The sequence below is a fragment of the Macaca fascicularis genome, chromosome 1, assembly GCF_037993035.2.
Source record: "Macaca fascicularis isolate 582-1 chromosome 1, T2T-MFA8v1.1".
In the NCBI taxonomy this organism is placed as follows: domain Eukaryota; kingdom Metazoa; phylum Chordata; class Mammalia; order Primates; family Cercopithecidae; genus Macaca; species Macaca fascicularis.
The window spans coordinates 126,766,525-126,782,545 of NC_088375.1; the positions used below are offsets into that span (position 1 = coordinate 126,766,525).

The 16,021-nt window shown below is 36.0% G+C and overlaps 1 protein-coding gene across 6 annotated transcripts in view; it reads left to right on the forward strand.

Moving 5' to 3' along the window:
• The window catches only part of VAV3 (vav guanine nucleotide exchange factor 3), a 398,293-nt gene that overhangs the window by 202,959 nt on the left and 179,313 nt on the right, over positions 1-16,021 (forward strand). For 3 of the 6 annotated variants that reach the window (XM_065548736.1, XM_074000525.1, XM_065548740.1), the window contains exons 9-14: positions 904-1,003; positions 5,456-5,551; positions 7,921-8,013; positions 8,981-9,049; positions 10,774-10,860; positions 15,016-15,101. In XM_065548736.1, coding sequence (XP_065404808.1) covers positions 904-1,003; positions 5,456-5,551; positions 7,921-8,013; positions 8,981-9,049; positions 10,774-10,860; positions 15,016-15,101 — 531 coding nt within the window. The remainder of the gene's footprint in view (positions 1-903; positions 1,004-5,455; positions 5,552-7,920; positions 8,014-8,980; positions 9,050-10,773; positions 10,861-15,015; positions 15,102-16,021) is intronic. The other 3 variants (XM_074000527.1, XM_045366111.2, XM_005542540.3) reach the window with 1 other exon arrangement.

Here is a 16,021-nt window from a genome sequence, read left to right on the forward strand (position 1 = left end):
CTTCTTCCACTTTTCTTCCAACTCTAGTATTTTATGACACTCTATTTCAGAATATTAGATTCACAGAGTTGGTTTCCCTTTCTAAGTTAAAAAAAAAAAATCTCCTGACAACCTATATGAATTGGAGTATCAAGAAATTTTGCTTAAAATATAATTATCTCTCTTTTCAAATCAAGCAACGTATTTCCTAGTACTAAGAAGTGGCTAATGAATTGCTTTGCATCAAGTCTTCGATAAATATTCATATCTTATTAGTAGTGTTTTTTTTTTTTTTCCAGTGGAGAGTTAAGAGAAACAATAAACCAACTGACCTCTTTGCAAAATATTTGTATTACTACAGAGATACGTTCCCTGAAGTGGGTCAGATTCCATGTGATATGAGTTACCTTCTGTCCAGCACAGTTCCGGTCTCTCATTTTCCTCTCTTCAGATGATTTATGTTCCTTAATTAAAAAGTAGCAAGGAGTAGGAGGTTTAATAATGAAGGAGTTGTATGTACTGATTGGCATAAAATTGTAATAGAAAATAAAACTTTCTGAGTGTTTAGAGATGAAGTTTATTTCTAGTAAGAGCTTTAACAGAAATTTTAAATTTTGTTTTTGGAATTCATTTATGTCTACTCAAATAACATTAACAGTCATCAAGCCAGTTTGTAAATTCTACCTGCTATAAAAATGTACATAGAATTAATCTCATTCAAAGTTGGAACTAAAAATTCCATTACTATAAAAATGAGTGACCCTCATTCTAGGACTATGTATGTGATATGTATTAAAAATAATTTTTACTGCTATTTTGGTTATCCCTAACTATGGTTTTAAAGAGATGAAAATTCTGCTTGTTTCCCCCTCCAGTTCCTTCTTGTTTTTTGTCTTACAGATTTCTTCTCTTTTTCCCTTTCAGATTAGTTATTTACGGGCAGTACTGCAGTGGAGTAGAGTCGGCCATCTCTAGTTTAGACTACATTTCTAAGACAAAAGAAGATGTCAAACTGAAATTAGAGGTGCCTATTTATTTTTTGTTTATGATACAAAGCAAAATAAACCTAAAAGCAATGTATTTCTCTTTATGATCAGTGCAGCAGTACATTTCCCATTGTTTTAAATACATTTTCATGTCAATTTTATAAAATATTTAAATCGCTCTATAAAATAGTAATATGGTAGTAATAGTAACAGTCGTAAAAATCTAACGTTTATGGTCCTATGTTTTACGTGCATTATCTCATTAGGTCCTTCTGACTCTATGAGATAGGTACAATTAATTTTCTCATTTTATGAGAAAGCAGAAGTTCAGAGAGATTGTAACTTGCATAGACGGTAGGAAGTACAGGACGAGTAAGACAGGTTAGATAACGTATATGTAGATTTAAAATGTTTACTAGTTAGCTGGGCGGGGTGGCTCATGCCTGTAGTCCTAGCTACCTGAGAAGTTGAGGCAGGAGGATCACTTGAGCCCAAGAGTTTGAAGCTGCAGTGAGCTATGATTGCACCATTGCACTCCAGCCTGGGTGGCAAAGCAAGACCCTGTATCAAAAACAACAAAATTAAAAAGGTGTTCACTAAAAATATGACATTTAGAGTCAGATGTATTAAAAGGGCATGGATATTGCCCACAAGAAGGAAGAGAAGACAAACACAAATATGATAGGATTAAATAACATGTGATAAGCCCTGTACAATAGGGCTCTGTGAGACTGAATCTACCCACTTCAGTGTGGAAGACTGTAGAGGATTCATCTGAAGAGGCAGCATTTGAGATAGGTCACCAAAGAATGGGATGAGCTTTGACAGATGAGATTCTATGGAGAGCATTCCCGAACAATTGGTATGTCTTGACCAGAATAGTTGGGGAAGTTTGAGAAATGGCACGTAGGCCAGTATAATCAAGAGTGCATGATCACAATAGAATATAAGTCTAGAAACCTATGTTAAGTCATGTTTTTTTTTTTTTTTTTTCTGAAGAGGAGTTCGAGGAGTTCATGCTTTCAAAGAACTTTTGAAGAATGTTTGTTATATCAGTTACTGTATTATCCATGTATTTGAATTTAGTTGTTGTATTATCCATGTATTTGAATTTCATTAAATTTCAGGTAGAGATATATAGTGAGCTCTTAAATAACAGTGTGTGGCTTATTTGCCTCTTTAATGTCCCTTTTCCTATTCTTTGTTCAGTGTAGCACTGAGGTCAGGGGGGACGGGGCAGGTGATTTTCAAATCAGAAGCCCTTCATTGTTTTGCCTCTCTGGCATGATTTCATAGCCCACAACTCCCACAAAGGGAAACTATTGCTTAGACAGTTTTCACGTTAACAGGCTACCAAATAACTGTACTAGATACATGATCTTTTTGCTTTATATCTTAATATTCCTTCGTTATGTTGACTTTAAGACTGGAGGTAGTTTGAGTCACCACTAAATATCATCCTTGTAACATTGTTGGTGCAAAGACTTCCTGCTCCTCTTTGGAGAATAGAGCCTACTAAGTGTAGAGCTGTGAACCAGTGACTAAAAATATGATGATAAAATTACATTTTACAACTCATACACATACTTCCTAATAGGGCAACATTAAAGCAGTTTTTCTTAAAATAAAAATATAAAATTGTGCTTCCAGATAGGAGTCAGCAAGTTGTCAATCACATCTCCATTATATTCTCAGTCTTGTTTGAATGTTGTTCTTCCTTCTTTCAGAGTTGTTGTCAAAGTTTTGCCCAATGACCGTACTCTGGGACTCTAAATATGTAGTTTTTGCAGTCAGTGCTCATCTTAGGGAAAGAAAGGACATCAGGCTGAGTCTGAAAGGCACAGGGTGACTTGCCCCTGCTGTCCTTTCCTCAGCTTGAAAGCTCCCACTTCTAACCATAGTCCTGATTTGGAAGTATTAAGTCGGATACTTAATGTTAACACTTCAACAAATGCTCAGTTGGAGCTGCCCGCCACAAGCCCCAGCATGATAGAAGGAAAACTGCCTTATTCTTGGTGTCTCTCTGTCTTCTTTGTGTCTTCTGTTTTGTGGTTATTTTTGTTCTTGTTGATTTTTTTGTCTTTTTCTTCTCTACTTTGGAACCAAGGTAACATGGGGTGAAGGGCGATGAATCTCTTTATCTTGCCCTGTAAGCCTGGCTCATCCTACCCCATTTTATTTTCCTTTACAATTGAATTGAGGCTAAGCAAGTGACTGGATGTTTTGGAAGGATTCTTTCTAGCCATTATTTACTTTCAACACGAATAAGCATTTTACACTTCAGTCTCTATCTCCCAGGTGTAGCTAATGCCAGCAATGTTGGTTTCTTTACTTCCTGAGCCTGTAACTTAGAATGTAAAGGAACTCATTTTTTTCCTTCAACATTTGGACACTAATTTCCATAATACAGTGAATTCTAAATGTATATTTCTGTTCCTAACACTGTGTTGGGATGGCATAACATAAGAAATATAAGCTACACCTTAATTCCAAGGGCCTTAAAATGCAGTTGAGGAGATAAGATCCACTCATTACAGTAATATTAACAATTTAACTTCCTGTTTGAGATCCATGATCCAGAGCTCTCTGTGATCTGTAGAAGTAAGAAACCGGTTGAAATAGTTATCCTTCTAATGAACTGCAGTAATTGATGACACAGCTAACATGTCAGGATGTGTCCCCAGTTCATTTTGCCTGATTAGTCACTGATCATTAGAGTTAATGGTGTTTGTTTTGGAGCTCCTGATAATATATCATTCCACGTGCCAGAAAAACTAAGTGTGGGCAAAGAAGAAACAAACGTATGAGCAAAAGTGTATTTTTTAAAGCACAGCTCCATCTCTGAACTGGAAAGGTCCTTGTACAATTGATGATAAAATTAAATTTTACAACTCATACACATACTTCCTAATAGGGCAACATTAAAGCAGTTTTTCTTAAAATAAAGATATAAAATTGTGCTTCCAGATAGGAGTCAGCAAGTTGTCAATCGCATCTCCATTATATTCTCAGTCTTGTTTGAATGTTGTTCTTCCTTCTTTCAGAGTTGTTGTCAAAGTTTTGCCCAATGACCATATTCTGGGACTCTAAATACGTAGTTTTTGCAGTCAGTGCTCATCTTAGGGAAAGAGAGGACATCAGGGACACAGATGTCCCTCTCATCTTAGAGAAAGAGAGAACACAGAGTACAATTGTGTGAGGATTTTGGACTTATGAAGTTGCTCACTAATAATAATATTTGTATGGCCCTTTGTTTTTTTTGAAGAACACCAGTTATGTGGGAAACGGTAAAATCAGAAAAGTGACTTGTCTAAAGTCACACAGCCAACAGTTGCCAAATCTTGGTTTTAAGTGAATTCTTTGACATGTCAAAGTAATTTTTTCAAAGTCATAGTTATTATCAAAAGAGCAAACCAGTCAATACTATTTTAAAATAAACCTTTAGCAAAGAAGAGGGTGAAATTAAAATAAATACAATCTGAGTCTTCTAAATCTTGGAGTTTCGTAGTAGGTTTATACTTGAGCAAAGTTTTAAAGTCAAATATTCCATTTCATTCAGTTCAGTAAAATACTTATTAAGCAAATACTACATTCTTAGGGACATACAGCACAAATTATGTTGGGGTAGATATTACATATGATAATAATTAAAAGACCCACACGACAGAGAGTACACACGATTTTGATTGTAATTGTTATGAAAGGCCTAGGATTATAGTTCTTAAACAGGAAGATGCATTTTGCTGGAGGCTGGACAAAGCACATCATAGTTGAGGGAACTGAATAAACCAAGGCATGAGAGTGGGAAGACTAATGACAGTTTTGATGAGTAGGGATGTGTTCTTGATGCCTGTTCTGTAAGTCCACTGGGGGAAATTGGTGGGAGGTACAGCAATAAAGATAAACTGAAGAAGACACTGGGAGGCCATGATTTTGCACTAGAGAAAATGATTTTCTTTTTTCTTTTTCTTTTTTTTTGTGACGGAGTCTCACTTCGTTACCCAGGCTGGAGTGCAGTGGTGCCATCTTGGTTCACTGCAAGCTCTCCCTCCCGGGTTCACGCCTTTCTCCCGCCTCAGCCTCCTGAGTAGCTGGGACTGCAGGCACCCGTCACCATGACCGGCTAATTTTGTTTTTGCATTTTCAGTAGAGATGAGGTTTCACCATATTAGCCAGGATGGTCTCGATCTCCTGACCTTGTGATCCGCCCACCTTGGCCTCCTAAAGTGCTGGGATTACAGGCATGAGCCACCACGCCCGGCTGAGAAAATAATTTTCGTACACAAAATAGTTCTATTTGATTCATATTTGGAGTTAAAATACTACAAGATTTTGTTTTAAATTGAAGATACTTTCTGTTATTTACAGAGAAGGATTGTTAAGGAAACAGACACACGCATTTACTGTAGAATAACTGTTCTGCTTATGGCCTTTGCATCTTTTAATGTTTATGACTCTCTAACAAAGTGTTTTTAAAAACATTTCATTAGGAATGTTCCAAAAGAGCAAATAATGGGAAATTTACTCTTCGAGACTTGCTTGTGGTTCCTATGCAACGTGTTTTAAAGTACCACCTTCTCCTCCAGGTATGTAACTTAAAACAGTTTGTTTATTGTCCATTTATTCACTCAACAAGATATTAACGAAGCATCAACTACATTGCAGATATTCCATGTGTTGGGCCCAATACCCTTAACATTTTGAATTATTATTATAGTTAAGTGGGAAATAACAGAACAGCTGGACATTTTTTCTTCCTTTTAACAAAGATGATTCAGTAGCTGCCATAAATCATATTTTGTGTCTTTAAAACAGGACTGGCTAGAAAATAATTAAAAACAAGTCAAAACAAATAAAAATATTTTTTCAACTAAGTCTTCTATAGTTATCAGTATTCATTTATGAGCATCTCAATATTGCAGTGCACTTGAATTTTGGCAGATTAATCAAATTAGAACTTTTGCCTTATAACAGCTAAAGAGAATTGTGTCACATTCCATATTGCTTTCTACTATACTAAATTATAATAAGACTACATTTATTTTGAAGTGATTCTTGTTATAACCCACAAAGCTATGGTTTCCACGGTTAGTCTTCTAATGAGGGTGGAGAGTCTTATAAATTTAATTTGATAGCTATACCAGGAGACTCATTAGTTCTGCTCCAAAGAAATGTCTTACTGTATTAGTCTGTCAACTCTGCTGATGCTTGTGAAATGTCATTTTAAAAAGATCTACTACCTGTATGTGAAATACAATTTTGTGTTGCCTGTGCTTTGTATATCTTGTATATTAAATTTCTTGAACTGTAGCTGCAAAATTATTAGTCATCTCTATTTTTGTTCTACTGAGAAATCAGAAAAATTCAAACCCTGATTATTCCTTAAAAATGCATTAAAACATTTATGAGACCTAAACTCAAGGCAACTTAATCAAATTGGATTTTATGAAAAAATAATAAGGACGACTCAGGCAATCAGTTTCCAAGGCATCCTGGAACTAAAAATGTGTCCAAAATAAGATAATAATTTATTTTGTAACTTTGGTGTAGTCAAGTATCGATTGAAGATTTTAGAAGGTACAGCTTTTAGAAAATACCTATTTTGGTCCTTACAGGGTTTTACACAGACTCATAAAAGTATAAAATACAACCATACTTTTTTGAAATTCAGTAAACTTTTCCCCCTAATTTCCCTTGGGTGGTTTTATATTTACAATTTTAAGAGTATGTTTAGTTCCATGATGACTTTTTAAAATAGGAAAAGTTTTATTTTGGATTCTACACATAGATAAAAATTCTAGAAATGTTCTTCCCTCTCAAAATTCTATGGAGTAAAATTTATTTGTTGTCTAGAAATTTGTTGAACAAATGTGGTTATCAATTTGGACTTTTTTACTTACTACTGTACTTTAGTGGGGAAATCACTTGAAATGCTTGATGATTTGAAATCACAGATTCATAAGGGTAGAATATTTTATAGTGGGTGATTGGGAACTTTAATAACAATTTTTATTTAATGAAGTAAAAGTAACTTTTAAGGAATAAAAGAATATAATTTTGATGGATTTATTATACTTAATAGACTCGTCTTTGGGTCCTGTTTATAGCAGAAACACTGCTAGTATTGGATTCATTAAAGATTTTTGTGTGGCTTCTCTGTGCCAAACATAGTATTAGGCACTCATGATATATGACAGACAAAGCTCATCATTTAGAAAGGAAAAATGAAGTGTAAACTGCCAAGTATAACACAATGTGGTAGGAACATATAAGGTACAGAACCGGCACAGATAAAGGCCTAAATAATAATGTATAAGGAAGCTGGGAACCTGAGTAGAGGCCTCTGCCATAGAAGACACCCCAGAGGAGTAACTCTTGAGTTGGGCTTTAAAGGAAGAGTAAGGGGTCAATAAGTAAATCAGAAGGGAAGAAATTTGTAAGCAGAAAAAATAATATTTCTAATGGGATTAGATATTAGAACATATTTTAAAATTGCAATTAATTTAGTATGAATAGAATATAAGTTGTTTGGGTGGAAGTGGAAAGAGAAATTGAGAGAAGTTTGCAGAATTCAGATCATGCGGCATCTAGGAGGTATGGGTGACAACCTGAAGCTTTCTTGGGGCATCACAGAAGTCTGAGTAGGGTAGAGACAGGATCTGATTCATATTATGGAAACCTATCCCTGATGACAATAGAGTGACTGGACTGTAGTGAGGAGAGACTGCAAGTCGGAAGGCCAATCAGAAGCTCATTATGATTACCTGGTTTTGTTGTTTGTTTGTTTGTTTTAAGAGACAGGGTCTTTCTCTGTTGCCCAGGCTGGAGTGCAGTGGTGTAGTCATGGCTCACTGCAGTTAGGCTCAAGCTGTCTTCCCGCCTTAGCCTCCCGAGTAGCTGAGACTACAGGCTCATGCCACCTTGCCCAGCTAATTTTTAATTTTTTTTTTTGTAGAGATGGGGTCTTGTCATGTTGCCCAGGCTGGTCTCAAATTCCTGGACTCAAGTGATCCTCCCATCTCAGGCTGGAAATGTGCTGGGATTACAGGTGTGAGCCACCATGCTTGGCAAATAATTATCTGTTTGAAAAACGGCAAGGATCTGAACCTAATTAGTGGTAGTGAGGATGGTTCCAAGGGGGCAGGATCAAAGTTAGCATCAATAGGACATAGTGAGGGAGAGAGAACAGGGAGAAGTCTGGGACCTTTTAGGTTTTGGCTTAAGTGATTACATTGATGGAAGTGCCATCATTTAATAAAACAGAAACAGGATCTAAGAATAGGATTCTGGGTGAAGATGGATTAAGTTTAGGGAATGTTGGATTTGAGGAGCCTTTGAAATAATGAGGTAGAACCATTTAGTTGGATGGATGAGTCCGGGACTGTGTGAATTTTGGGTTGAGCACGTACATTTGACAGTGATTGGCCCATGAGGTGATAGTTGACATTATGACAGTGGTTGTGATAGAATTTGTAGAGTATGTAAAATAAGGTAAAATAAAGAGGACTAGGGTGAAAACTTAAGGAACAATAACTTTCTAAGAAGCAAATAAAGAAGAAACTATGAAAGACTGAGGAGTAGGCAGAAATTTAGGATGGACAGACAAGCAATTGTAACAGCAATAACAGCAACAAATAGAACATCTCGATGTCCCTGAAATGAAAGGAGGGATGCAGTCAAAAGAATCAAAAGCTATAGAGAAGCCAAGAATAATAATGAGTAAAAAGTATGATTTTAATCATTATGGAATCTTTCATAACAGTAGGGATCAATGTCAGTGTAATGGTGGTGGATAGAATTCAGATTCATCTTTGAAAAGAAAATGTCTCATGATTTTTTGGTGTCTAGTTGGTCTTACAGTTTGAAATTCTTGATGGAAATGGAGCCCAGACACATTAGATTTATCACATTATAGAGAGAAAACCAATAATAATGGTTTATTTGTAAAAATGTTTTCTTTAGTATGTCTTTGTTTTAATTTGAGAAAGTAGTACTAAACCATATCTTCCAAATAGGAACTGGTCAAACATACCACTGATGCGACTGAGAAGGCAAATCTGAAACTGGCTCTTGATGCCATGAAGGTAGGGCAGATTCATCAGTAACTTGTTTATATTTTTTATTCTTGTCTAAAGACTATGGAATTCAAATTGCTAATATATATATGGTAACATATATGTATAAAATAATATATATGAATAATATGATATCCTAATGTATAATACACATTTGTTTTTAGTGGGGACAGCTGGATATTTTGTTTGTTTGTTTGTTTTACTGGAATAGGTATCCTTGCATGGATTTAATTGTTAGACAACACATAAAACAAGAAGTGTATTAAAATCACTTAGATACAAGTATAACAACTTTCATAACCATGAGGAATTATTTAATATCATGGTATTTTTCCCATTCTTTTCATGGTGACTAATAGAAAACGTTGGCTTGTGTAAGTCGTAGGCCAGCTGGTGGCTTCAGAACCCCATGTGACTATTTTCTTCATATGAGGATATCTGCTAGGTTTATCCTTGTGGATGCTATGACTTAATACAAGTGAATTTCAGTTTGTTCGGTTTTCAGGTGAATATGAAAATTAAGAACTATGAATAGATAAAGACAGACATTTTGAACATACTGGGGAATATATAAAACCTCAGTTTCCACATTATGTTGAATAAAAATGACTTTGAAATGAGATATTTGCCAATAACTTAAAGTGTAGGGAAATATTTGTTCTTAAAAACAAAATGGCAAGGTGACCCTGCTCAGAGCAGTGCATTAATTACTTAGCTGTGTCCTTGTACCAATTCGTGTTAGCTTTGCTGTTTAGCTGATTGTCTGTCACTAATAGGAAACACCACACAATTATTTATTATTACTATTAAAAAGTCAAACCAAGTTCCAGTTTTTAAAGAAGTCGTTTATGAATCTATCCTATGAAAAATCAGACTTCCATTTAGAACAAAGTTAGGAACTGCTTTTTGCAGAGTTCTGTCCCTACTGTTGCAGATGAATTTAAGAGGGTAGAGAAAAAAGAAAAAGAGCTCAGAAAACAGGAAAATCTGGAGCGCATGTAACAAAAATAGCTAGTTACAGTATGGAAAGATTAGCTAATGTTTCCTCAAATATGAGAAAAGACATTTTAAAATAGGTGAAGGCACATGGAGAGACACGGCCAGCATTTTTTATTCACTTTAATTCATGAATTAAATTTAGTTCCAGCATGTTGTGCCATTTAGTTCCTCACCTCTCCTTTACTTCTCCTGAATCCATATTCGGGTTAACTCTTTAAAATTGAACTGGTTTCCTTGACTGAATGCTCTCAGGAACTAAGAAGACTTTAGCTGGTTGCAAAAATAAAACAGTCTTGCTAGATTCATTTTCTAACTTTTGGTTACTTTTCTCCCTGCTAATCGTTCATGATTGCCCTTCTTCTAACCTGTGTAAAAATATCATGCTCTCAAGGTCAGTAATTAACGTGCTTGGAATTTCTATTCTTCCGACCTAGTTTCCTTTTTGTTGCTCTATTGCGGTATATTTTGTTTTGTCTTTTAAGGCAACAACATCCTGACTCTTCTCAGTGGTGTGGCAAATGACAGCTCTTCAGTCTTCCCAGCTGTACTTCAGACATTTTAAAATTGCCTCTGTGATGCAGCTTTGATTGACTGGGCATTCATTTTATTGTCTTTGAAAAGTTACAGTGGTTACTTTTACCACTAATGGAATTAATGATGTGTTTTCTTTCAAAGCAGTTTGCATCTCTAATCTTAGTGTGCCTTCTTTTTCTACCCCTTTCTTTATTGTCTAGGACTTGGCACAATATGTGAATGAAGTGAAAAGAGATAATGAGACCCTTCGTGAAATTAAACAGTTTCAGCTATCTATAGAGAATTTGGTATGTAATTATCTTTCCATCTCGCTTCCCCTCACCCCCACATCAACGACATTCTAGGATTTGTTGTTGAAGAAAACATAGTTTTTACCTTCAAGTTTCTACTGTTGGATGTTGTTGCCAATCCCTTTGTTTGGTAGTGTTCATGTGGGTGTCTGAGGGCACCTGCGACCTGTTCGTGTCTAGGGACTGTGTGATGGCTTGCCCCTCTTACCTTAGTCACGCTCTGCCTCTTCTCCCAGCAGTCTGAATCTAAACATAGGAGTCCACTTTTTTTTTTCTTTTCTTTCCCTCATCCCCATACATACTCACGGCTGATTCCTATTCATTTATTCATTTTATATATATTTGCTGTGTGACTATTATGACCCAGACACTTTGCTTGGGTCTGGGACTGTAACTGTGAACAAGATGGTCTCAAGATTGAGGAGACAGTTTAAAATAAAAAAAAGAGTTAAAAATGCCATATTGAGATTAGTGCTGTGAACTGGCTGCTATAACTGAAGATTATAAGGGGAGTCCTAGTTTAGATAAGTTGGTTGGAAAAAGTCCTTTTAAGTCATTTGAACTGAGACCTAGAAGATAAGAAGCAGCCAGCCACACGAAGATCTAGGGGGAAGTGACCCAGGCAGAAGTCGTAGCAGGTGAAATGCTCAGAGTTGGGGAAAAAACAGGTGTATTCAAGAAGCTGAAAGGTAAGAGTGGTGGGAAATGGAGAGTGAAGGGAAGGATGGTGGGCTCTGAGCCATGAGGGATGGGCAGGGCAATTGCGTAACACAGCCTTGTAGGCCAAGATGCTGAATTGGGATTTTACTGTGACTGCAGTGGGAAGCTATTAAAAGGTTTCTATCAGGGAGTATTACAACAGACTGATTGACATTTCAAAAAGACCCTGTAAGCAGGCAGCCCAGCCAGCAAGCTGTTGAAGTGGTTTCAAGAGAGGATGCAGCCTTGGATTAATCTGTGGGCAGTGCAAATAGAGATGAGTGACTTTAGGATACATTTTTGGTAGAGCGATTTCATCGCTGTTTTCTCTGAAACATTGTGAACCTGTCTCTTTCTTTTCACACATGCAGCCACATGTCCATTTCAGGACACCGTCATCTGCCGCTTTTCCAGTCACAGTAGCCTCTCATCATCTCTTCACATAGTTGCAGTTCCAAAATGTGGATTTCTCAATTTACTTTCTTTCTCAAATTTATCAAGATTTTTTTTGTTATTGTCTTCAAGATTCAGTCAGTATTCCTTGGCATGATATTTAAGGTCCTCAGTGATCTGGACTTAAGCTATTTTCCTGAACTCCTCCAGCTGATAACTGTCCCTGCGCTTTACATTGTGGATATTTTGTTGTATTATAAGATCTCCAATTTGACATACATTTCTACAGTTCTGCCTTCGATTGTAATCTCAGAGCCTAGTATGCTTTTTCCTATTATTCCCTATCAAATTTATTCAAGGTGCATCTAAAATAAATCCCTTTTCCTAATCTATTATTTTTCCTCTTTAGAATTCCATAGCATATTTCTTGGACAGCTGTGTAGCCTTTAAAAATTGTGGTAAAATATATATAGCATTGGCTGGGTGTGGTGGCTCACACATGTAATCCCAGCACTTTGGGAGGCCGAGACGTGTGGATCACCTGAGGTCAGAAGTTGAAAACCAGCCTGACCAACATGGTGAAACCCCATGTCTACTAAAACTACAAAAATTAGCCAGACATGGTGGCGCGTGCCTATAGTCCCAGCTACTGGGGCGGCTGAGACAGGAGAATTGCTTGAACCTGGGAGGCAGAAGTTGTAGTGAACTGAGATTGTACCGCTGCACTCCAGCCTGGGCAACAGAGCGAGACTCCCACTCCATCTCAAAAAAAAAAAAAAAAAGTGTATATATATATATATATATGTGTGTGTGTGTGTGTGCATGTGTATGTATATATATGCCATTCTAATTATTTTGAAAATTTATAGTTCTGTAGCATTAAGTGCATTCATGATGTTGTGTGACCATCTCTGAAACTTCATCTTGCAAAACTGAAACTCTGTACTCATTAAACATGAACTTCCCGTTCTTCTCTTTCCCTGGCCCCTGGAAACTACCAATCTACTTTCTGTCTCTATAAGCTTAACTACTCTGGGCACCTTATACAAGTGAAATAATACAATATTTGCCATTTCATGACTGGCTTATTTTACTTAGCATAATGTCTTCAAAGTTCATCCTTGTTGTAGCCATGTGTCAAAATTTTATTTTTTTGATTTCCATTTGTTTAAGGCTGAATAATATCTAATTTTATATAAATACCTCACTTTTTTCATTGATGAACATTTGGGTTGCTTCCTTCAGCTATTGTGAATAATACTATTATATTATTATTGTCACAGGTGTACCAATATCTATTCAAGTGCCTGCTTTCACTTTTAGTTATGTACTCAGAAGGAGAATTTCTGGGTTGTATGGTCATTATGTTAATTTCTTGAAGAATCGCTATACTATTTTCCACAGCAGCTGCACCACTTAACATTCCTACTACCAATGCACAAAGGTTTCAGTTTTTCCACATCCTCACCAACACTTACTGTTCGGTTTGTTTGGATAACAGCCATCTTAATGGTTTTAAAGTAGTATCTCATCGTGGGTTTGATTTGCATTTTCTTAATGATTAATGATGTTGAATATTGTCTTTGTGTGTTTCTTGGCCATTTGTATATCCTCTTTGGAAAAATGCCTATTCAAGTGCCCATTTTTGAATCAAGTTGTTTTTTGTCATTGTGTTGTAGAAGCTCTTTTTTTGTATCCTGGATATCAGTCCCTTATAAGACACATGGTTTGCAAATATTTTCTTGTGTCTGTCGGCTTTTCACTCCGTTGATATTGTCTATGATGCACAAAAGTTTTTAATTTTGACAAAGTCCCATTTATCAATCTCAAAGAAATCATTGCTGAATCCATTGTCATAAGGTTTTCCCCTGTTTTCTTCTAAAAGTTTTATAGTTTTAACTGTTATGTTTGGGTATTTGAAACATTTTTAGTTATTTTTTATTTATGGTGTAGGTAATGAAGGGTCTACTTTTATTCTTTTACATGTAGATATCCAGTTTCACAGCACCATTTGTTGAAAAGTCTATTCTTTCTCCATTTAGTGGTCTTTTCATTTGACCATATATGTGAGGGCTTATTTCTGGGTTCTGTACTATTCTGTTGGTCTGTATGTCTGTTTGTATGCCAGTACCACATGATTTTGATTATTGTGGCTTTGCAATAAGTTTTGGAAAGAAGTCAGTAAGTATGAGACCTCCAGCTTTGTTCCTTTTCAAGATTGTTTTGACTGTTCAGAATCCCTTGAGATTCCATAAGAATTTTAGAATGGAGTTTTTCTATTTGTGCAGAAAACATCACTGGGATTTTGATTAGAAGCATTTATTTTTATATTTATAGTGTTAATCACACATCTCTGCCCTTTATTAAAATGGAATTTCTGGATGTTAGTGATTTTCAGTCAGTTCTTTTTTCCCCTAGCATGTACAGGAAGTGCTCATAAGCACTTAAAAGTAATTTTGTTATCAGCCTCTGGGAAAATAGCTCATTATTTTAAATCATTAAGTCAGAGCTTTTCATCCTTGAGGTCCTAGCTCAAGAAAGCCAGTCTGGACTTTATAGACCAAATTAGCACCCACCCCCACCCCCCAACCCCTTTCTGTACTCCTTCATGGCAGTGGTGCATTTATAATTTCTTGCTTCTGTGAATATTTGTCCCTCCACTGGGCAGTGTGCTTCACGAGGGCAGTGTCTGTATCATTTTGCTGTACACCTGTTATGGTGGTTGGCACACAGAAGATGCTCAATAAATATTAGTTGCCCAACTGTCTTGTAATTTGGACCCTTCCAGTTGAGTCTTTCTTTTCATAGCTAATTTCCCCTTTATGACTATATAATAATTAAAATCAACTGATGTCCTTGACATGCCCCCTGGCATTACAGAGGACAGACTTCTTTATCATGTAGGTCTGAGCTTTTTAGAGTAAATATGCTTTAAAAGTGTAAAAAATGATAAAATTTTAATGTAATAAGGTAGTTGTCTTGAGTAAGTATCTCTACTGACATTTGTTTTTATTTTAATGTGATTATGAAAAACTCTGACATGTACATTTTATATTTTAGAACCAACCAGTTTTGCTTTTTGGACGACCTCAGGGAGATGGTGAAATTCGAATAACCACTCTAGACAAGCATACAAAACAAGAAAGGTAAGAAACGGAGAATTCTATTTTGAAAATAAGTAATTAGTGTCAGAAAACGGAGAAAACCTTACAGACAGTTCTTCCAGTGTGAAGTAGGGGAAAAAAGGAAGAAGTACAGGGAGAGAGACCAACCCATGATTTCTAAATTTTTAAAATTTAGTTTATCTTAGGCATTCCCACCTGGGTTCTGGTATCTATTAATTTGTCTAAGTTATTAAGAAGGAAGTAACAAGTATAGATGATCAGCTGGGATACATTAAAATGAGAAGAGCGATAAAGTAAGAACAGGTAACTACCGTAAAAACATCATTGAATTTTTGGAATATATTTTTAAATAACTGAAAATAATAGAAGAATGCCCTAAGAAAGAAGACCAAGTGAGAATCATGTAGTAATATTTTCTTGAGGGAAATTTGCAGATGTAGTTCTCGAAAATTAGTAAGCTTGGCCCAGAGTCCTTAATTATGTATATATGTGATCGTCAAACAGGTTTTTGTGGTTGACAGTGATCATTTTCTGGAATCTTTGGAGAAGCAAGAGCCAGCAGGGGGCAGCATCAGCTCTTGCTTCCACCTCGATAACCCTGGCTCCACAGGTCCTTTAAACCTCTCTGGTTTAATAGACGTTAAAAGTGATGCAAGTGTTACAGCCCTGTGAATGTGTCATCATTGTGTATAAAAAAAGTGTGTTAATCTCTGAGAGTTTATAAAAATACACAAGTATTGGTACTGGGTGTTGCAGTTATAAGGTTTATTTTCTCCCCCAAGTTATGTTGTTCTTAATAAGAAAAAAGTATTAACATGGAAATTTCACCGTAACTTCTTCAGTTTACACTTGGCTCATATACCATTCAGTTTGTGTTTTTAGGTGGTCAGTTAAATCATGAGGAACAACATAGAGGGTAAAAGCACAGTTTCCAAAATTAG